Consider the following 23,834-nt stretch of genomic DNA (forward strand, 5'->3'; position numbering starts at 1 on the left):
CCCGGATCTCTTAGTCCAAGAAAAAGTTCATTTTAATTGAGTTGAAATGGAGAAAAGGCATACATTTCAAAGACAGAGCCACGCTGTACAGTGGCTAAGCAGCCGTACAGAACCATGCAATTCTTGAGAATTCTCTGTAATGAAGATACCGTGCAGATTAGTGGTTGAGGTAATGATCAACTTTAGTACAGTAGAAATAGACTGTGGTCCAGCCTGAGATCATGAGTTAAGACCCAGATTTAAGGCCACATTTAGGTGCAACATCAAGACTCCTAACTACGCCAAAAGGACACAGCATTCTTTAGTTGTGATCAACTATTCTTCAAGCCTATAAAGCAACACAACTAATTTTTACCATTATTTTGCTGTTTTCAGTGACATCAAATACATATATTTTGGGTACCTGGTGGCCACTACAAAAAATGCATGTGTGTTCGCCAATTGACGGCAAATGTTATGATGTTATGGTTCCTCGTGTTTTAATAAGATCCAGGCTTTGATATATAGGTCAATGTGATGTTTTATATAACCAAAATTCACTATTTTAGTGTAGGCGCATTCTCTTAATGAGTAACTGGCATTAAATAATGTTCCTTTAATTGTACATTTAAAAAATGCTAACTTAAATAGCAAAAGCTGCATAGCATGATACAATCACTTAAACAAAGCATTGATACCATATAAAATAGACAATAAACAAAAATACTGACAGACCTATAATGATACAAAACCATACTTAAGTATGGTACAAAAAAAAATAGTACAATTGAATACATCAAAATATGTTTAAATGAGCAACTAAAGGACGTTTGCCTGCTTACAGTGTTGCTGCAGCATCTTTGGACAAAATTAAAGATTGTCTGTATTTGAAATCTACAGTAAACATTTTAGTTTAGTTTAAGACTTACAGGTATTTAATTAGTGTAAAGTGCTGAGTTCAGTTATCAGTGTATTGACGTTAATGAACCAAGCAAACTCTGACGGACAGCAAATAATTATGAATGGAAAATAAATCTTATGTAAGTGGTTATCACAGATTAGTTAATCACATTAACTATATCTATGAATATGTTCTACTAACATTTCACAACCACAAAGTATCATGATTTCAAGCTTAACATCTGAAAAGTGCTATTTTTCTTTCAGATGCCACTTGTTTTGATTCGTCTAAATATGTTTTGGAGCTATTTGATATCGTTCAATTCTGTTTAACCCTTCTGTGATTGGTCCATGTCTCTCTTTTAAAGAGCTAGACAATGTCCTTTTAGTTCAAAGAACAGATCACAAGGGGGAAAAAATACTACCATCAAATCCAGACATGACAGACTGTATGTAATGGCTGACTCTGAGTTTTATCCAATTAGATTGGAGGAGGATAAAAATAAATGTAGAACTGTGGTAGAAAACAAGGGTGGAGTCCATGTAGGTGCTTTCTGCTTTCAAACAGCATGTAATTACAGCGGTCACAGGTTGCCTGCATTATGAAGCCACAATGCATGATTAATGATTATTGAGGGGTTGAGTTTCTAAAATGTAGGATGAAGGATTCACCCTAATCTGCTGCAATACTTCGTCCAACAGGACACGTTATTATGTTATTATGATTTGCACATGAGTATTTCTGAGCAGAGCCAAAGTTAAACCAATAATCAAATCAAATGTTCAGTTTGTGAAGTATGTAATCACAATTACATTACAGCTAAGCTGTGATCATCCCAAATACATTATTTGCTTATTTAAACACGATATCATGGTAGAACAATACATTTACATACACCTGTTGAAGATTAAAAGTACAATTCTTGATCTTACCTACATTAATGTTTACATAATATGTTACATAGTAATGTTGCGGTATAGAGCATTAAACGTGGATAAAAAAAAGTGAATAAATATAAACTTGTAACATAGACATTATTAATCTTCTAAAGCTGGTTAATCTTGTTTTTATATCCTTTTTGTACTTAATGTGTCCATACGGTATGTCACTCTGAAGGCCATGTTTTTCTAGGGCTGGCTTTAGGTGATACCTAAACAAAGAACAAACACAAAAGTTATGTTAGTTACCACAATGGAAACATTCTTATTTTTCACCAGAATTATACAATTTGAATGATTACGTTTTCAATTAATGTACTAATTTTTCATTCATTCTGTGAAGCATGTCAGATTTTAATAGTACATACTTTCAAAATAAACATGAAATGTTTACACTATTTACATTCTGAAATGACTATCCTTTTAATCTGATTTCAATGAGTTTGCATGGACTGTTGGGTAATGTTAACCAGTAATCAAACAACTATTTAGGCAGTGGTTCAACAAACTCCCATTCACATCTGGCTCCATTTTGGTGTGTAGCATTCATGACCCAATCAATCCCAAACTGCTCGAATCAAGTCTCGGAATTAAATATCTTTATATTACTTACATCACTTTAACAAGTTTTGTAAAGTGACCATTAGTAATTAAACTGCTTGTTCTACTTAACATAAATGGTCAGTGGGAGAGGACTTACTTCCGCCTGCGTTTTAGAGTAGTTCATGTGGGCATACAGTAGAACTGCAATGTCATTGTGGGATGCCTCCAGGGCAATGGAGAGAGCATTACTGCCATCCTAAAGGATAGAAGCCAAAGGGCATAATATTTAACCATAATGCATTCATGGGTTGAATGCTTTAACACTGGATACCAGGTCCCAAAACATTAAGGGTGTGACTTATTCTGTGACATAATTTTCTGGAAAACATACAGTACAATATCCTACTATAATGGAGCAAGCGACTGCACTGGATTTCAAACATACACAATTACTTTGGGCCCCACATACTGTATATGGCCAACAGGAAATGACTTGAGATCAATCTAAATCTTAAAAAACACCATCTATCTGCTTCTTATGGAAGCTTGTTTCCGCCACAGAATAAAAAATGACAAAAAGTAATTTTTAGCAAACTTTTTTTCTCTCACAATTGTGTGATATAAAGTCGCAATTGTGAATTATAAAGTCAGAAGAATTGCGTGATATAAAGTCACAATTGTGTGTTATAAAGTCAGGATTGCGTTGTATAAAGTCGCAGTATAGCGTGTTATAAAGGTCAGATTTGTTAGATACACTGAACAAAATGATAAACGCAACACTTTATCTTGAGCTGAACTCAAAGATCTTAGACTTTTTCTAGGTACACAAAAGGCCTTTTTCTCTCAAAAATTGTTCACAAATCTGTCTAAATCTTTGTTAGTGAGCACTCAACTCCCTCCACTCAACCCTATCTCACGACAATTTGTACGAATTTTACGAGGTGGCTAATTCGTACCAATTCATACAACCCAAATTCTCTGAAACGCCTTTGGAGTCGGCTTATGGTAGAGAAATTAACATTCAATTCACGGGCAACAGCTCTAGTGGACATTCCTGCAGTCAGCATGCCAATTGGACACTCCCTCAAAACTTGCGACATCTGTGGCATTGGGCTGTGTGATAAAACTGTACATTTTAGAGTGGACTTTTATTGTGGCCAGCCTAAGGCACACCTGTGCAATAATCATGCTGTCTAATCAGCATCTTGATATGCCACACATGTGAGGTGAATGGATTATCTCGGCAAAGGAGAAATGCTCACTAACACAGATTTAAACTGATTTGTGAACAATATTTGAGAGAAAGAAGCCTTTTGTGTGCATAGAAAAAGTCTAAGAGTTCAGCTCATGAAAAATGGGGGCAAAATCAAAAGTGTTGCGCTTATAAGTTTGTTCAGTGTAAACTCGCAATTGCGAAAATTATTATTTTATTTTTTTACTCTGAGGCAGAAACAAGCTTATATAGCATTCAATTATAATATTGAAAATAAAAAATTATTATTATGCATTTTTAACCCAAAGTCTTGTTGGTTCAATCAAGTAAGACAAGCTTTCCCAAGCTTAAGGTGGCTTTATAATAAGAATATAACACTGAAACATTAGTCATAACGGAAGAAAAAAATATTGGCTAAATTTCTTTCTCTTTGTTTGTCACACTAGAATTGGAAGGTCAAGCTGAGCTCATTGCATTGTGGAATAAAGTATTTCATGTAGCAGGTCATCCATGTATTCACTTCAGAAATAGTGTGTTTACCTTCATTGGAATGTTAGTGTGACCAAGAATTTTATTAATTATCCCAGAAAGCGACAACATAGTGTCGGCCCAGATCCGGCCCACATCTTGTACACGTGGATTCCACACGGCCTGGATCTGGGCCGACACTATGTTGATGTCTGGGATGGCTTTGTTTTAGGATACAGTATTATGCCGAAAGAGTGTCATGTACAAATACATCATGGTTGTATGAAGGTGTTTGTGGGGTACTCACATTGTCCACAACCGAAATGTCACACCCCGGCTGCTCCAGCAGCAAGGAGACAATCTCAGCTCGACCGTGTTCACTCGCACACATCAGAGCAGTGGAGCCCTCGTCATCTTGGATGTTCACGTTTGCACCACAATCAAGCAGCGCTCGCACCATCTCCTGCCGCCCATGACTCACGGCCAGCATCAAAGCCGTCTGTCCTGCCTAACCACAGACAGGCCAAAAGATAAGAGCGCTTAACTAAAGGGTCTTTTGTCTGGCGATCAATGCATCCCTTTCATTAACTTACACTCTAAAAATACAGTAATCTGTTTATATTTAAAAAAAACATGCACAAAAACTGATATGTAGTAGCCAGCCCCTAAAAATTATTTAGACAATTAAGCCAGACTGAATGTAATATCTGAATTTCATTGCATTACATACAAAATATCAAACTAAGTAGCAAATGTTGCAAATCTGCAAATGTTCTCAGAACTTAACTTTTCTGAGCCATTTTGCCTGTGATTAACTTTATTTAAAATGAATTTCACTTGGTGGGTTTTTAATCTAATGAAATGACAATGACATCCATACATTTTTAAGTGTATAAGACTTGAGAGTCCAAACTTGTGGCTGATATCAGAAAATCTTTTGAATGGCACACTACCGTTTGAAAGTTGAAAGTACGCTTTTTTAATGTTTTTGAAGTCTCTTATTCTCATCAATGCTGCATTTGTTTGTTCAAACGTATAGTAGTATTGTGAAATATAAAATATGTTTTAATATATTGTAAAATGTAATTTATTCCTGTCAAGGCAAAGCTGAATTTTTCAGTCTTCAGTGTCAAATGATCCATTCAGAAATCATTCTAATATGCTGATTTGATGCTCAAAAAGCATTTCTTATTATTATCAATGCTGAAAACATTTACGCTGCTTTTATTTGTGTGGAAACATTGCTCTTTTTAGGATGCTTTGCAGAATAGAAAGTTCAGAAGTACAGTATTTACTGAAATATAATTTTTTTGTAACTTTATAAATGTCTTTACTGTCACTTTTGATCAATTTAATAAAAGTATTGATATCCTAAAAACAAAATCTTATTGACCCCAAACTTTTCAACGGTTGTGTATTCCATACTGAATGGAGAGCATTCTGTTACTGTTTTATCTCCTTTAGCAAATCTTTCCAACAAATGAGTTTAGAAATGTACAAAAATGATTTTTTTTTTAAAAGTTTATTCAAAATAAAAGTTCCAAAAAGGGGTTTTCGCAGTGATGCCATAGACGAATCATTTTAGGTTCCCCAAATCTTTCAGTGAATAGTCCTTAAAAGAACATTTTGATATTCTGAAGAACCTTTTTCCACTATAAACAACCTTTTGTGCAATGGAAAGAATCAATGGATGCCTGATTCTTCATGGAACAATAGATGCCAATAATAAACCTTTTTTAGGAACGTAACTTGAAATGTCATTCTCAAATTAGCAGAGGATATAATCTCAGATGAATATCTAATTAGCCGGGTGACTTACTTGGCTCGCCTTGGCATTGACGTTGCCCAGACGGAAGAGTTTCTGGACGACTGCCATGTCGTCCTCTTCCTTCACTGCTGAAAGGGCTGCCAGCATCACAGCTGTATATCCGGCTTTATTCTGCTGATCAACATTGCACATGCCTGCACATGAACACACACAAAGCTGAATATGCATTGCCTGAAGTTGCCTGTAATGTAACAATGTCCCAAACACTGGACTCAGAACAGCTCAATACCATATAGTGTATAAAGATGCTAAAGGAGTATGTGTATTTCAGTTATCTTTAGTCAGATGCATTTACTTTATTACTGTGCCTCAGATGCTATCAATTGAAACTGTCTGTAAAGGTGTGAACCAAAACGCCCATACAGACGTATGGCCCATAGAAACTGATAGGTTAATCAATTGACCTATACCGCCAGAGATGGGCCATACAGTACGTCCAAATGGCCCATAGAGTTAGAATATCTAATGGGTGTATTGCAGGATCTCCTGTGGAAGGTCCTAACAGCATTGTATCTATTGTTTGTAGCAGGTATAAAGTTCAGTTCCACAGACAGAACTTTGGGTTAAGATTCTTCGAAGGCCAACATGCTAACTTTGTTGCTGAAGTACTGTGCAACAATAGGTCCTACCAGACTCTCGTATATTTCTTTTGTACAGAGAGTCTGGCCTCTCTCCATTGACAAGCATTAACTTCCTTGAAGGCGGGTACTCTGGGCAGATCTAATAGTTTTAAACTTCAACAGAGTCACTCTGGATCTACCATAACCAATCGCTAACGTTTGGTCGTGACGAAACTTCAATTCAGACTAGCGCACGACCTCAACGTCATCGTTCTCAGCCACTCCTTCTGTTCGCTGATTGGACCGGTAAAAAAATTTACCGTAGAAAACCTAAGAATACACCGCAAAAACCCAGACGTAGTACTGAAGGAAATTGAGCTGAAGTACGTAAGATGGCGGAGCCATGCTAGTGCAACACTACTACCTTCAATAAATTATTCTCCCCATAACTCAAGCTTACTTATTTTGAGTATAAGAGAAAGCTAAGTAATGTAGCATTAAGCTAAGTAATGTAGCTGGGTGCATTTTACCATGGGTTAAGACCCGTTCATACCAAGAACAATAATTATAAAATAACTATAACGATAACTATAATGGCGTCCACACGACGGACGATATTGTTCTGTTTATTCTAAGCGCACATTGCAGTTTTGGCATCTCTTTAAAGCAGGATGGATTATGATTGGCTGTCAATGTTTTTATCATTCATCAGCTGAAAAAATTGTTTTGAAAGTGATTCCAATAAAATTGTTTCTCTGTGCCGTGAACTCTGCTATTCTTTTATATTTAGAAGGATTTTTTGAACTGTCTTTATCATTATCAATCACACGATCAGGCCTTTATTCAACTGTGCTAGCTGTATATTTTAAGGACACCAAAAGTTGATGAATTCTCAAACTTACATTAATTTACTACATTACTTCCTTTACAAAATAATGAATTAAGGAACACTATTAGGTACTGGTTGTTATAATCTCATGTTATTCTGTAAAAAAATTATATTAACCTGTGTCAAGCAGCAGGTCCACAACAGTGAAGTTGGAATGGGAGACGCTGTAGTGTAAAGCAGTGTTGCCGTTGCCGTCGGTCATGTTGACTATGTGTTCCAGAAGGATGGGGGAGACCTCTGAGAAAGCCATCAGGTAATTTGACACGCGTAATGGCTGGACCATCTTTGCACTGGATATTCGGAACCACTCCAGCTGAACGGTATGAGTACTGGACAACTGTGGAAGTTTACAAAGCAACAATAAACATAATAGTTTATTGTCAAGTTTGACTGGAATGAATTTATTCATTTGGAATAATAACCACAATGTGAATAAAATGTAATATGTGTAATTTGTTCCTACCACTTCTTTACTCTTCACTGTTTTGGCTCCATCATTAAGATGGTTCTTCACAATTAGACAAGCCTCACGCATTTTGGCACTTAGTTCAAACCTGTAAGATAATGTCCATTTAGTGTTGTATATGTATATGTCTATACATATAGCGTTTTAGGCATTTAAGGCAAACTACTTTTTTATTGATTTTTTTGGTATTGAATGAAGTATTTCTCCCAACTTCATCCACCATCTTGGATTTAAAAAAATTCTCACTGAATTCGACATAAAACATTCTGAGATTGCTTTTCTCAGGACACATTTGATGCTCATACTTTTTTTAAATTGCCACTTAGGCTTTACTTGTTTCATAGCACTGAACAATGATTTTAAAAAAAAATCTGTAGTAAAAGATGAGTCATTAATATTTTTGGACCTCATTTTTTTGCTTAAAATTAATCTTTAGGAGTTAGCTAGCAAAGAGATGAATTTAAAGCCGAGAAATGTGGATTAAAAGACAAAATTGTTTTGTGATATGTGACATTTCTATCATCAAAAAAATCTACATGCACTTACTTTTCCTTCACTTCGTCTGCCTGATCCTTTAAATCTTCAGTCCCAGCTGGCATGTTTTCATCACTATCAGTTTCATCCACATTTATATTCATCTCTTCTTCAGATGTATCCTCCAGAGCTGCCTCTTCTTCCACGCTGCTGTCTGAACATGCACCAGCCTCACTTCCATCAGAGGAACTCTCTTCATCCTCTTCTTCATCCTCTTCACTAGAGGTCGACTCATACCTGCACGAATTTAGGTGGAGAAATTCAGTATAGTATATCATCAAAATGGAAGAGCCAAGTTGGAAGCCAATGATATACATAGATTTGTTACTTGGTATAAGAATAATTTATTATAATTAAAAAATGTAACTGTCTTTTATCATATTACTGTTGTTGCCATTTTATAAAAGCAATTAGCCGTGAGATGCAGTCGGTGACATTTATCTTATTATAGTAAAGGCACTTTGTACCATGCCTAACAATATTTCATTATTTAAAAATCTGCTCTAGCAACTCACCCTCCATTTAGAATTCCAACAAACTTCAAGCTCTTTTTGCCACCGCTGGAAGCTGCACCAGCACCACTCCCATCCTTCCTCTTCATGATAGATTTCAGAGGCCCTGCAGCTTTATTGCAAAGAAATCACTCTTTAAGGGGGTTTCCAGATTTATTTAAATCAACATAAAACAGCATTCTAAAATAAATGTATGGTTGGATTTGATTTTATCCATTCTAAATTGACTGGATTGTGCCGTGACTTGTTGTGATTGTGTAATTATGATTACATGAATGCTAACAGGCTTTAAATTACTGCTGCATTTATTACTGCGTTAACAACTGGCAACATTTTAGAGAGGCTGTATTACTACAACAGTAAAGTAGCAGTGCAAAAGCAGTGCAAAAAGGCTATTTTTTCTTTGGAATTACTGTGCATACTATGATGAACAAGAACATGCTTTAAGAAAGTAAAAAATACTGTTGACATTTAAAAATAACAATGCTTACTCTCTGCAGAAGTTGTCTGTTCTTCACTGTCTTGTGTATCAGTGACGTAGAGACATTCCCACTGGATACCAATGCTTACTAACTCCACAGTTTTTTCCTTTGAAGATTCCACAGGATCTGTTTGAACGCTTCGGTCATTTTTAAAAATGTACTCCGGGTCAGTCACATCTGGAAACAACACTCCAACTGAACAAACTTCAGCAGGACATGTTTGCATTTGGGCATTGACTGCCTCTGGTTTTGCTATTGTCTCTTTGTCCAGCATAATCTTAGACGTCCTCACAATTTCCCGAGCCCTTAAAGTTTCAAGATCTTGGCTGGTCTGAGTTAATCGTGTCTCAAGAACCTGGATTGACTCTTGTTGAAATGTGATAGTGTGTTGCAGGGTATCAATTTCTCGTTGGGTCTCACTTTTTAGCCCTAGAGAAGACTCTGTTACCCAGACTGACACATCTTCTGTATCCACTCCAGTCTGAATTCCCTCATCATGCATGACAGTAGCCTCAGTCGCAATAGCTGCATGACAAACATCAATAGTAGTTTCGACAGCAGCATCCTTGAGTGCTTGACGGTTGAAGAATATCACAGTCTCAAGAGGAATGTCACTACCTACTGCTATGGATATTTTTTCTACAGGAGAGGTTGTTTGCTTTTTATCTTGTTCATCACTTTTGCTTTCTGGCCTTTTATTCCAAAGTGATGGCAATGGTAGGGGTCCTGGTTGAAAGGCTTCCACTACTGCATCAGTGGAGACTTGTAATTTGAGAGTTGCATCAAGTTCTTCTGTTTTCTTTCGAAGTTCCAGACCCAATCTTTCCTTTTCTGTACGGAGTATGGCAACTTCTCTTTCTAGAGCTGGTACTCCTTTCACTTTCTCTTCCATCTCTCTCAGCTGCCTAAGGGCTGTGGCCATCTGTTCCCGCACTGTCTGAAGCTGCCCAGGAGGCAAAGTTCCTGAGTTGGAGGCTGGAGTGCTCCTTCCAGATGTCTGAGGACTTGCCCTGGTCCAGATCCCAGAAAGGGGTGTCTGCACAACAGGGGATATCTGCAGCAAGTGAGCATCTGAAGCAAGCTGGGAAGAAGCTACAGAAAAATCCCTATTAGATCCACTGGCTTTGGAACTCACTTTGGAAAGGTCGGACAAATTAGAGCCTAAACCATTTGAAAACTGACTCTGCTCCTGTTGCAGACGAAGGCTAGTTTCAAGAAGTGTTCTCTCTACCCTAGGGTTGCGTGGTGGAGGTGGTGGTGGCACTTTGGACCAAGTAGGTTGACTGGGACTGACCACTGATAATGGAGAAAGTGGTTGTGATTTACTAGGTGATGTAATTGTGCTCTGGAGAAAAGGTTGGTGAGTCTGGCCATTCTCACTGGTTGTTGAGGAAAGGGACTCAGTGGAGGTCCAGCCACTGGTCCGACCCCCAATACCCAAACTCCGCTGGTGCCCACGGTCACCCCGAGATCCCCTCCGAGGGTTCACATTAGCTCTACGAATGCTATGTCCACTCTCGATTTCTTCAACATACTTGAGAAAATCAAGGTCCAGCTGGAATCCGTAGGGTGTCTGTACAGAATAGGAGCCACCTTGATCTGTTTCTTCCTCAGTAGGGCAATGAAAAGGGGCACTCAGATCTGCAATGCAAACATAGCAGATGCTTAGTTCGTCTTGAAACAGTATTATCTATCGAGAGCAGCAAAACATCGACTTACTTGGCAGTTTGGAGGTTATGTGCACCGATTGTGTCATTTTAGGGAGCCTTCTGTTGCTCCTCCAGAAGACAAATCAGCACACCTGCAAGCAGAAGACAAAATTTCAGTGCCATAGAAACGTCAGACTAATGAACAAATAGTTTGGGAGCTGCAGAGCTGGTGACCTGCAACTGAACCTAAAAGCATCTCTTGACTGTTTGATTCATCAACATGTTTTTGATCCATATGTGTTCACTGTCAAGGTTTTAAGGGTTGAGCCAATGGTCCTAGATTGTCATAATTGACATGGGCTGATAGATAATATTGTTGATGCATGTTGCATTGCATGTTTATTCAGTCACAGCAATGATGGATAAGGCAAGATGACAGTTTCTAGCTGAAACATGCTCTGGTCTTACATAATTGAAATAGTTGTTTTTAGACTGCACACATAGTCCTGAGGTTTTTGTGATCATCTGAATATTGTGGTTAACTCTGCAGCAAACGTAATGGGTAATTTCAAAACAAGATTAGGCTGACAATAAATACAGCTTATAACAAGTAAATTGTGTGCCTTATTGCATACTATTTCTATATTGTTCCCAGACATTTTATAGAAAAATTATGCATTATTCTGCACACCTCTTTCCCTACTGTTCTTCATTTTCGTTGTTTTGCTTTGTGTAATATTCTGTTTTAAATTACAAAAATGTAGTTGTAGTATTGCACACTTGTAGTATTCTAGCATTATAAAATTTTCTGACTGATAAATTGCTTATCTTTTCTTAATGTCTTATTTTTATACAAATTAATCTGCTAAATAAATAAAGGTGTAATTTTGCTACATTTAATGTACTATAATAATTGTGTTTGACCAATTTTGTGCTTCATTCTTGACTACGATTGTAAATATCATTATACAACCCCCTAATAAAGCCAAATTACTTAATTACTTAATTAGATATGCAATGAAATTGAAAAAAGTATAAAATTCTGTTGTCCAGTGCATCTACAGAATCAGAATAAAATATTGTTAAGAGGGAATACAGTGTTTTTTCTTGGGCATGGTACCATGGTAATACTACAAATTATATTAGCATAAAACTTTTAGTGAAATGTTGACATGGTGCTTAATATGTCATCATAGTATGTCACCCCTTTAGTTTAAAGGTGCAGTAAGCGATTTCTGAGAAACGCTGTTGATATTTGAAATCACCAAAACAAGCACATCCCTACTCTAAAGGATCACACATCTTGATAGCTTTGCTCATAAAATGCACGACCACGCTATGCAGCACAGGCACCTCCTTCCTCATGAGTGTATAGGCTACACCCCTTACTGCTGATTCGCTACAAGTGTGTTTGGTGCTCGGTCTGATCCACTTTCAGCAGTGTTTCTCAGAAATCGCTTACTGCACCTTTAATGACAGCAACACTTAAGCTGAGCTGACATGAACAAAACCCGATGATCATACTTTCCAGCATTATTTAAGAATGATGAACAGCATTTTGCATCTAAATGAAGAAAATATATGACCTATTGTACAAAGAGGTTCACTGCTCAATGTCTTAAATTTGCTTATAGATCAGTGACCTTAGAGCAGAATCTTAAATATTTCTCATTCATTAATTATTTCTGAGTTTTTATTGTGGTCCCGACAGTAATTATTACCATGCATCCAATATACTGTATCACTATATCATCATGGCACCACTACATTAAATTTAATATGAATTTAATATGATTTCAATAAATAACACACACCTCACATATTATTAATAACAAATATGAAATATTACATGTCTTCCACTAGACATGATTAAATGCTTTTTTTTCCAGGGTGGTAAAAAAAAAGGTGCTGTCTTGGTATTAAAAGTGGCAGCTCCATCCGGGAGCTACAGCAAAGGTTAATGACAAACAACGGACAATGAACACAGGACAAAGAGTGGCATACACATTGCCTCTCTCTCTACTTTTTCCTCTGTCTTCCCCCTCTTTTTTTCTCATCCTCTCAATAGCTGTTTTTCATTTCTGTAAATGGGTCATTCCATGAAATTGGTGCCTCTTCCAGTTTGATGAGCTTTCTTAAGTTGATTTTTTAAAAATATATTTTAGTACATAATTATGCTAATTAAGGTAACAGGATTGATGGTATTAGGGATGGAAGTTTATTCATTTGAGCTAAAAATTGAGAGACTATGGACATTTAATGCTGATATTTATATTTTCAATTGCTATTACACATATCAAGCACATCCGTTAGCATGCTAAATTCCAATACCAACGGACAGAGCAGGCCATGGAAATATAGTTCACACACACACACACACACACACACACACACACACACACACACACACACACACACACACACACACACACACACACACACACACACACACACACACACACACACACACACACACACACACACACACACACACACACCCTGTCAGAGGAGGGGAAGCATGTTACACATTACTGTTTTCACAGAGCCCGAGGCACATTCCAGCAGACACTTCCTATTTCACACAGTGCTAATATGACCAGGCTCGGACATGTCATTCAAACACAAAGACTCCACAAAGGCAGCAAACGGCTTGAATGCAGGATATAATGAGCAGACAAAAAAAAACAAAAAAAACAGAAGCACTACACTGGTTTAAGTGGTGCTGGCAACGGCTGTGTCTAATTAAAAGCATACTGCGTACCGTTTGATCACATTTAACAGGCCAACGCTGTTTTTTCCACTGACTAAGCAAAGTAACGGTACCATGTGGAGACTGAACCCGAATGCTTCAATATGTTTTGCATTGAACAAACTGACTGTATCTGGTGCAATGCAGCATGTTGTGCATGCAGCTGACCAGGTTTCCAGTCCAAGCAACTACTTCAGTCTAGCCTGTCAACTCAAAGCGTGCTCTCTTGATTTGCAGCTTGCAGGACTTCCCCGTCCCTCCAGCTGTGAGCTGAGAGGTATCACTGTGTTTGCCTGCTGGTAACAGCCTAATTACAAGGCAAGAGGGGAAAAACACATTCCTGTCTAACTCCAGCGCCTCTTAACCAGCATGTTACAAACATGCCAGGTTCACAAAAACAAAAGCGTATCCACCATTTGACAAAGAACCGAACATTTACACTACAAGATGAACGTTTGGACACACCTACCCTTTTTTGTCATAATGTTTTTCCACATTTTGGGGAGGGCGGAATCCACATTTTGGAATCATCACAACTACAAAATAACACAAATGGAAGTATGGAAATTATGTATTGACTAATTTAAGTTGCCATCCCAATATTCCAACTCGGGACACTTGGACGTTGATTCAAATTCATGAGGTAATTTTTGGGAAGCATTCTGAACATTATAAAAGAAGTTTCCACATATGCTGGACACTTGTTTATATTTGTCCACTACACTATTTTAAGTGAGACATCTTTCGATTTCTAAGAAGACGAGAAGCATATGTTCAATCGAGTTCAAACGTTTGACTGTTACTGTGCATCATCTGTTTCAGTGCTTGTCAAGTCAAATCAGAAGAAATCTGTGTTCTAACCCTGCAACTTTCATTCTTTCACTTAGTTCTGGTCCATAAAAAGTAAGAGCTTTGTGAATAACATTCAACACTTTGAACATGGGAACAGTGATTCTCAGAGCAGGCAAATAACTGGAACAAATCTTTCACTGTGGCGTTGTCTGAATGGGAGTCATGTTTTGAAAGTGACCTCATAGCACTCCCTCCCGTTTTCCTGCAGAGGAAGCAGGAGGTCTCTATTCCCATTATATGTTATGTGAACTCTGCAGGCTGAGCAAGGTCACATCTTACTTATAACAGGGCCATTTTTATGAGTGGGCAGTCCCATAAAAATCTTTGACAGAGCCTTCTGACGCCAGCCTTAAAGCACTGTCAGGATACTGTGTCCAATCACATGACTTCAAGGAATAGTACACCAAACAATTGTCATCATTTATGCACATTCATGTTGTTTGAAACCCATGTGACTTCCTTCAATAGAACACAAAATTAGATATTTAGCAGAATGCCCAGGCTTCTTCTTTCCATATAATGGAATTATATAGTTAGAGGTTTTCAAGCCCCAAAAAAGAAACAGTAAGCACCATAAACGTAGTCTATACAAATTGTGCACTATATTTTACATATTATGAAGCAATATGATGAGAATAGATAGATGGGAATAGTTAGAAATACAGGCCATTATATATTTCAGTATATAACTTAAATTTTGTTGTTTATTGGCGTTCAACCTCATTGGTTCTTGCACGTCAAACCCTCACATGTGAGCTTCCGTCTTTACCACATTTGATGTGCTCTATGTGTGTTAAACATTGTTTAGATGTGAATTAAATCTGTTCATCATATAAAGCATTCATATATCTTCACAAGACTTTGATTAATCTGCTCGATTCGTATGGATTAGTTTTACAATGACCTTTTTGTAATTCCAAAGTTTTGGTTGTGTGGGCTTTCAATGGAGGAACAGAAACTTCTCTTAAATGATTAGTTCACTTTAAAAAAAAAACTTTTGCTGATAATTTACTCACCCCCATGTCATCCAAGATGTCCATGTCTTTCTTTCTTCAGTCGAAAAGAAATTAAGGTTTTTGATGAAAACATTTCTCCATATAATGGACTTCAATGGGCCCCAAACGGTTCAAGGTCCAAATGACAGTGTCAGTGCCGCTTCAAAGGGCTTTAAACGATACCAGACGATGAATAAGGGTCTTATCTAGCGAAACCTGCGGTCATTTCAAAAATAAATAAAAAAGTTTAAGTTTTATAAGCAGAAATGCTCGCCTTGCTCTGTTCTGTGATGCGCGTTCGTGACGTCACGTAATACGCAATTACGTTGAAAAGGTCACGCTTGACGTACCGAGTCAGTGTTTACAAATGTGCGGAAGGAGGACCATACACACATATTCAAATGTCTTTGTGTCAGTTTATCGTTTAAAATGCCCATTTTGTGTGCGTATCCTGGGTGTTGTAATATTAAAAAGCCTAAAAGAACATTTTCGTCAAGACAGAATTTTTTTACTTTTCATGGAAGCGTGACCTTTTCAACGTAATTGCGTATTACGTGACGTCACGAACGCGCATCACAGAACAGAGCAAGGCGAGCATTTGTGCTTATAAAACTTAAACTTTTTTATTTATTTTTTAAATGACCGAGCGTTTCGCTAGATAAGACCCTTATTCATCATCTGGTATCGTTTAAAGCCATTTGAAGCTACACTGAAACTGTCATTTGGACCTTGAACCGTTTGGGGCCCATTGAAGTCCATTATATGGAGAAATGTTTTCATCAAAAACCTTAATTTCTTTTCAAATGAAGAAAGAAAGACATGGACATCTTGGATGACATGGGGGTGAGTAAATTATCAGCAAAAGTTTTTTTTTAAAGTGAACTAATCCTTTAATTTGTGTTTTGAAGATGAATTAGAGTAAATGATGACACAATTTTCATTTTGTGTGAACTAAGAAGACTTGGAAGAGCCCATTTATATGGAAACATGATTGATTACCTTGTTTTATGTAAAAGCATTCTGCTAAATATCTCTTTTTCTGTTCAACAAACATATGAAAATAATTCATCTTTGGAATGATTTTAAAGTACTTCATAGTGCCCTTTATCTTCATGACTTTAGAGTCTTCATTTTTGGGTGAACTATTCTTTTAATACTGTGCATTGCATTATTGTTTTACCAGTGTCCCAGCCTGCGCAGCAACACAGCTGCTCTTTCCTGAAGGGAAGTTGGCCTGATAAGACCCCAGGGTCTCCTGGAAAAGCAGCCATTGTCTTTCAGGACAGTGAGTGCTAGACATTTGATCAATATGGCAAAAGCTGCTTCCTCAAGGACCAGGCTAGGAAAATAAACAAGGAAATGAAGCCAGTGCAAATGCTCTAAAAACGACATCCCTAGTGAAATTAGCTATTTTTTCAGGATACAAAAGCTAATGTTTAAAGTTGTAGATGCTCCAGGAAATAAGATTTTATTTTAAAGACCAAAACATGTTATTCAGTGAACATCAATCACATTTATCATGCATATGTGCACGTATAACAAACATTCACTCAACGTGAATTGGCTTTGAAGATGGCTGAATCCTACTGTAATCTCAAGTTCACATCTATGAAAAAAAATATTGATTAAATGATAATAGGGTTACAATTTGACTAGTCTCAGCGTCCGACGGCACACCCAAAGTCTGTTAACTGAACATCTGACTCATATTGCACACAAAAAAAGCACACAAAGAAATGGTTAGTTAAAAAATTGCTTCGAGGGGTCAAGGTGTGCCATTTACAATTTAGAAATGTCGTTTTAACAAACATTTGCAAGTTGTTGCTACAATAAACACTTTTAAAAAAGAGCTAATCGCTAGATTTGCCAGTTTGAGATTCGTGGCATCAAATATTTAAAAAAGATTACATTTAGTTTGAAGCACTTACTGTATACATCACATATTCACGAGCAGAACTGTATTTTTAGGTTTAGTTAACTCTTTGTAAAATAGAGTGGACCACTGTAATTCGTCGCTGTGAGATATATATGGGATTTTATAATGGGGGTTTTCAATTTATGTGTAAAATAAAGGCTGTGGTAAACATAACTTGACTATACTTTGACGTTTCATTTTTTAAAAAACTTACGTTTTTAATAAGTACTAGATAAGACAGCTTGGTGTGTGAGTGTGTGCAGTGTACATTGTAGAACAAAACATCGAAGTATCAAGTTATTTTTACCACAGGCTTTTTTTTACTCATAAATTGAAAAACCCCATTATAAAACTCCATAGGAAAATCAGCGAACCAGCGGGTGAATTAGACTATACAAAGCATGTTATGCCACACACAGAATTATTTAAAAAAACTGCATTTATCTTTATATAAAATGAAACAGCATGCCAACACATGGAGCATGCAGCACACTAGACATGTATCAACAGAATCACACATATCAGGACACATTCAGTGACATCATAATAAAGCTGAACAAATCTGGCAAAACATGAGAGTGCTCTTGCAAGATCAATAAGTACATGTAGAATACATGTTTTAATGACTGCACAACAAGGTTAATGCTATATATTAATGCTATATTATCCAACGAGAAAGTGATCACCAAGAACATCATGCAATTGTTTTAGGATGTTTTACTGGCTAGTATGGCTTGAAAATACTGACTGATGGAACAATCTCTCAACATGGTTGCACCATTTTACACACTTACATAGAAAGTTTTTTTGGTGTAAAATTTAGTGCATCTTTTAAAAAGCCTGATAGAGGCCAGCTGCTGTGACACAGTTTGGTCAATAGCAGCAACATCCTTCCATTGTTTCTAAAAGCTGCTTCAGAAAATGGACTCTTCCTGTGAAAAAAAAGCTAATTTACAGAAGTAGAAACAGATTCTCAGGGCCAGTAACAGTTCTACCAGACTCTCATACATTTCATTTGTGCAGAGAGTCTGGCCGCTCTCAAGCATTAACTTCCTTGAAGGCGGGTACTCTGTTGAAGTTTAAAACTATTGGATCTGCCCAGAGCCACTCTGGATCTGCCAATCGCTAACGTTTGGTGACGTATGACGACTCAAACTAGCGCACGACCTCAACGTCATCGTTCTCCGCCACTCCCTCTGTTCGCTGATTGGACCGGTAAAAAATTGACCAGAGAAAGCCCAAGAATATACCGCAATCCCAGACGTACTGAAGGAAAATGAAAATTGAGCGGACGTAGGAGGGCGGAGCCAGGCTAAGTAACAGTCACTAGTGGAGTCATTTTTTAGTGGTGCTTTCTTCAGCAAGCATCACTCCTTTTACTGCTCATACTCAAACATCGGGTTATGTAAATTTCCCACACTGTGTGTGCTAAAAATAGGGCTGACCGATGTTGAAGAAAAATGTGATATCCGATAACTCATTAAATAATGCGATATTCGATATGTGATATGATAATGCTTAAATGTGTGTCTTAAGCACGGTTGTGCTTAAAGTGTGTAAAATAGATAAAAATTATATTTCAAATGTAGCCTATTTAATATGATATAACCAACATACATTTTTTTCACATTCTTTTTGTCAGAAGAAAGCATCCCTACAACTTCTGAAAGTGAACAGCAGTGTTTTACTGTAAAGTAGGAGGCATTTTAACACCAGTGTAACCAGCGGGTTTATGGTTTAGGCCTACATTAGGTTTAACAGCAGAAACTGAATAATCAAATGTAAAAATAAAACTCTGCTTAGTCTTCACTGTATGTATTAAACGTACACTGATTCTTATTAAAGCAACAAAAATTATTCAGTCAAGAGCAGTGAGTGTCTCATGTCTTTTGTTCATGAACTCAGTTATTGCAAGCCGTTGCGATATGCATATCGCAATGTTTACATGTACATAATGCCTCAAATTATGCTGCTTGTTTAGGAGAAGTGTGCTATTACTTTTAAGAGGTCACCTTTGAAGGAGGGACCCCAGTCACAGACACCAAAATTTCATAGATAGGCTACTTGAGGTTGGGCACTTTTGACTTGTAGCATTAGCAACCAACAACCACTTAAAACAGCTTAGCAGGCATAGTATGAGTCAGTATTCATTATGACAAATCTACATGCGAAGTTGTAATCAAGCTCACCTCCGCATATAATGAACTGAATGTTCAGATCATTATATCTAGCACTTTATGTGTGTTTATTCTGGGGTATATTTGGCCTTGACAAGCAGATGGTTGATCTTACATGTGTCTATTTCCAACTTGATCCTGTCAAATTCAGGGTAGGTAGCTCTTCCACAACAGTACATGACAGTATGTGTCTTCCACTTCATAGATCATTTGAAGTGTCAAGTAGTGCAAGAGAGAAAGTTTGATAGTCGCTATAGGGGTGTAACAGTACACAAAAGTCACAGTTCGGTATGTACCTAGGTTTTGGGGTCACGGTTCGATACGAGTTCGGTACAATACGAAAAATGGTCACACTTAAATTTAGTGTCCAACTCTCACTATTAACTAACTATTAACTACAGTATGACTTTTGTCTCAATAAACCCATAATTACTGCTTATTAGTAAGTAAGGTTGTTAAGTTTAGGTATAGAATTAAGGGATGTAGAATAAAGTCATGCAGCATAAGGTATTAAAATGTGCGTTATAAGTACTAATAAACAGCCAATGTCCTAGTAATATGCATGCTAAGCAACTATAATAGTGAGTGTGTGAACCTTTCAAAGTATACTCGTTTGTCTGTGAATGCAGAAAGATGCATTCGATGAGTGCACACTGTCTTGGGGACTTGTTTTCAAGCGTTCAAGTCATGCGCTGTTCTTCTGCTGCTCTTTTTCCTGTTGTGGCAGTTAGCAAACAGCGTTGCATTACCGAGCGCGCCACCTTTTGGATTGGAGTGTGGATCGCCAGTAGACTGACCTTACCGTGACGGTGCGGGACGAATGCATGTACCGTTACACCCCTAATAGTCGCACATGAGCTTGTTGAATCAACAAAGACCAGACAAGGAACATTTTAAATTATATATCTGCATTTCTGCCATTTTGCTAACTTCATTCCAGACGCAACAACTGAATTGATATCCCCATCCCTTCAAACACACACACACACACACACTTCATGTCTGCCAACCCGATGTCACTAAACCCTAGATCACTAAATTCAATAATAATATGTGAACTGTAAAAATTTGGCTGATTTGAAAAGCTCATGAGTTTCCTATACATCCAATTGTATTTTCTGCACACTGGCTACAAAATGGGATCACTTTCATGTCACCTTTATTTTTTTTAAGAATTAACGCAGTCATTATTGCTGTGCTAAACATTCAGATAACTTCATGTGGAGACTAAATAATACCCTTCACTGACTTTCATTGAACTCCATTGTATAATTTAACTTCACTGTCCTCTTTCCTAGCTTACCTCCTCGTCTAGCTGTCTAATGAACCTGGCATTTTATATTACGAATATTGTTGGCTATTGGACAAATTGTTTTTGTTCCTCTTTTGCAAGTCGCTTTAGATACAAGTATCTGATAAATACATCAATATAAATGAACTGTCACAGAACAGATAAAAACAAACAAAAAAGTCAAAGACAAAACATACAGATAGGCACTAACTTTGTGATGTGCTAATTGGTTTAGCGTTTTCAGACAGAGCTCTGTCTCCCAGACTGGTACAATGTTCGGTATTATCCACACATACCGGCAAATGATGTGATTTAGAGGAAGAGAAAGTCTCTAGAACATAATGCTGTGAACACTGCAGGCTCTTTTCGCCGGTAAACAACTTATACATATTCGGATGAACAAAGAACTATTGTCAGGGAAGTGAGTCAAATCATGTCCCACTATTTAACTATATTAGATTAAGGATGAGAATGTATTAGACCACATTTTATATGAATCAGTGCAAAGCAGCAAAAGCCAGCCTTACTTATATGGGCCACACAACAATCAGTTTTTACTATTATAATAGGAAAGCACAGTATACATGTCAGCATTGTTCTGAATGTAATTCTTTACAAGTATTCCACTTAATATGTAGAAGGAGAAGGGCAAGTGGAGGGGCGACCCAGACAGAGGAATGGCCCATAAATAGAATCATGAGACCTGAAGCATGTGATTCTTTAGTGTTTTGGAGGCAAGTTTAATTTTCAAGCTAGAACTTTTTTGAGACAACAACATTAAACTGTATTGTTAATAGTAGTTTTGTCTGCAGATAACATGGGTTATGCAATGCCATAATTCTTCATTTTTAACTGTTTTCTCCCTTTGTTCATATAGCATTCATTATTTTTATTAATAATATGTATTAATGCATTGCATCCAAGTAATGCACAAAGAGACTTTGAGTGTGCATGGTAAAAAAACAGCTAAAACACATATAATCTTTTTTCTTTTTTGTATTATCATTTTTTTTGCATGCATGTTAACATAATTTAGGGCATGTTTGAATGCAAATTAAAACCCTGATTTCTGTGACATTATTTTTCTTACATTAAATAAACATAAACATAATAAATAAATCAGATTAAATGTTTTAATAAAAGAAAAATGCTTCAGAAAATAAGGGTTTGACATTGAGATTTAACCCGTCACTATAGTTGAATCACTCAGTAGCTTGTTTGGCACCAATTTGCTTTTCTGTAGTTATTGATAAACCTATAATCTTCCCATTCATTTAATACATTTGGAAACACAATAACTTAGCAAACAGGGTTGTTGAGCTTCATGAATCCAGTGAACACTAGTTTGTGTACAAAAACTAAATTAATTTTAGCTTATATAGGCCTAAGATATCTAATAGTTCCTTTTCCTCCAAAGACTAAAGGTTTGTACTTCAATCAATCAATCAATAAATAAACAAATGAATCAATCAATCAATAAAGAAATTGGACATTAATTTGTACCTGTTGAAGCAATAGCTGAACTACACATTGACACAAACATACAATTCTTTCTTTATCTTGACTTTAAGTAATCTAAAGCCTTATTCTGCAGAGATATAAAGATGCTATTGGTGTTAAAAAAAACTAAACGTAACCAGAACAAAAATATAAAAGTCAAAAAGGCGTAAAGTCCCGTAGCCTATAGCCTACTCTCATGTAGACTATGCGATACAACGTATTAAATCCCAAATTATAGCAGTGACAGCCAAGCTTGATCATTGTTAAATCGATTATGTTAATATCATTAAAGTAAGAACAATCTGGTTATAGAAGAAACAGCGCTCTCCATACTGATAGTCTGCAGACTTTTCGGAAGTCAAGAAAAATGTCTTACCCTTTGGGTGAAGTTTACTATTTTGTTTTTTTTGCGCTATAACAATCCGGATATGTGCTGATTTATTTTCAGCCGTCAGACGAGCAGTAGTTAGCGTTCATTCCGAGTTTGTGAATTATTAACGGTGTGTGGCGGGATCCGGTTGAAATAATGTGTTTAACTGTATCGCTCGCGCTCATGGGCGGCGCTCGTGTCTTCTGCTGGCATCGCTTTGAATGGGTGGTCCTGATTTCTTCCCACCCATGTAACTACGTCGTAATCTTCATGTTCAAGAGCTCTACATTTAGACCTATCTGAGTCAGGCACACATATTGAATATCCCAGACTGGAATTCCCCAAGAAACCCAATTATTGAATGCAAGGGGCCCAAATTCTCACATATTAGGACAGACAGGCAGATGTGCTCTAATGTGTACAGTATATGGTTAGTAGCCTATATCTATGTGCATAAAAATAGTTTTTTAAAAGTTGAAAAATAGGCTAGGCCTGAACACAATAAAAGCCTAATATGTAAAATTATTGAATACATTAGGCTATGCCTATAATACATATTATCCAGGGTTTGGCCATAATGAAATATGGCATTGTTAGCATAATAATAGCAGATGTACTGTAGGTGAACTGTATAGATTTCAGTTTTTTAAATGAACAATTGATTTATTCAATTATTTCATGTAGGCCTATTGAAAATATACTACCAAATAATATTGTGTTAATCCATTACAATATATTGAATTATACATATAAAAATGTTGCTTTAAAACTATGTGACAATATATTTACTTATTGTAATTAACACAATTTTATATTCAATATGTCAATTCATAATATATACATGCAATACAATATGGTACAATATATTTGAACATATCCTAGGCCTATATGTACTCATATATAACTATAAATATTCACTTCCTCCCCACCGTATGCCAGTGTGATGTATCCCAAGCAGGAGTTGGATGAAATGTTCTGAATGATATCAATCCAAAATCTGACTTGTGTGATGCAGCCAGAATC

General features: G+C 36.8%; 1 protein-coding gene across 1 annotated transcript; it reads right to left on the reverse strand.

Annotated features, from left to right (window-relative positions):
* Positions 1-23,012, reverse strand: kank3 (KN motif and ankyrin repeat domains 3). The gene is made up of 11 exons (XM_079638175.1): positions 22,818-23,012; positions 11,033-11,114; positions 9,323-10,954; positions 8,835-8,943; positions 8,332-8,556; positions 7,783-7,873; positions 7,437-7,656; positions 5,862-6,004; positions 4,350-4,550; positions 2,519-2,617; positions 1-2,030 (listed from the first exon to the last, which is right to left on the reverse strand). The coding sequence occupies exons 2-11, from the start codon at positions 11,067-11,069 to the stop codon at positions 1,986-1,988; spliced, it is 2,802 nt and encodes a 933-aa protein (XP_079494301.1). The 5' UTR covers positions 11,070-11,114; positions 22,818-23,012; the 3' UTR covers positions 1-1,985.
* Between the last annotated feature and the right edge of the window lie 822 nt (positions 23,013-23,834).

This window comes from Phoxinus phoxinus (genome assembly GCF_949152265.1).
Source record: "Phoxinus phoxinus genome assembly, chromosome: 15".
Taxonomy (NCBI): domain Eukaryota; kingdom Metazoa; phylum Chordata; class Actinopteri; order Cypriniformes; family Leuciscidae; genus Phoxinus; species Phoxinus phoxinus.

Coding starts and splice junctions, on each gene's coding strand:
- kank3 (XM_079638175.1), bottom strand. CDS start 11,069: ATGACACAATCGGTGCACATAACCTCCAAACTGCCAA. Junction 8,557..8,834: donor GTTGGAATTCTAAATGGAGG/GTGAGTTGCTAG, acceptor AAATTCGTGCAG/GTATGAGTCGACCTCTAGTG. Junction 2,031..2,518: donor ACTCTAAAACGCAGGCGGAA/GTAAGTCCTCTC, acceptor TTCTTTGTTTAG/GTATCACCTAAAGCCAGCCC.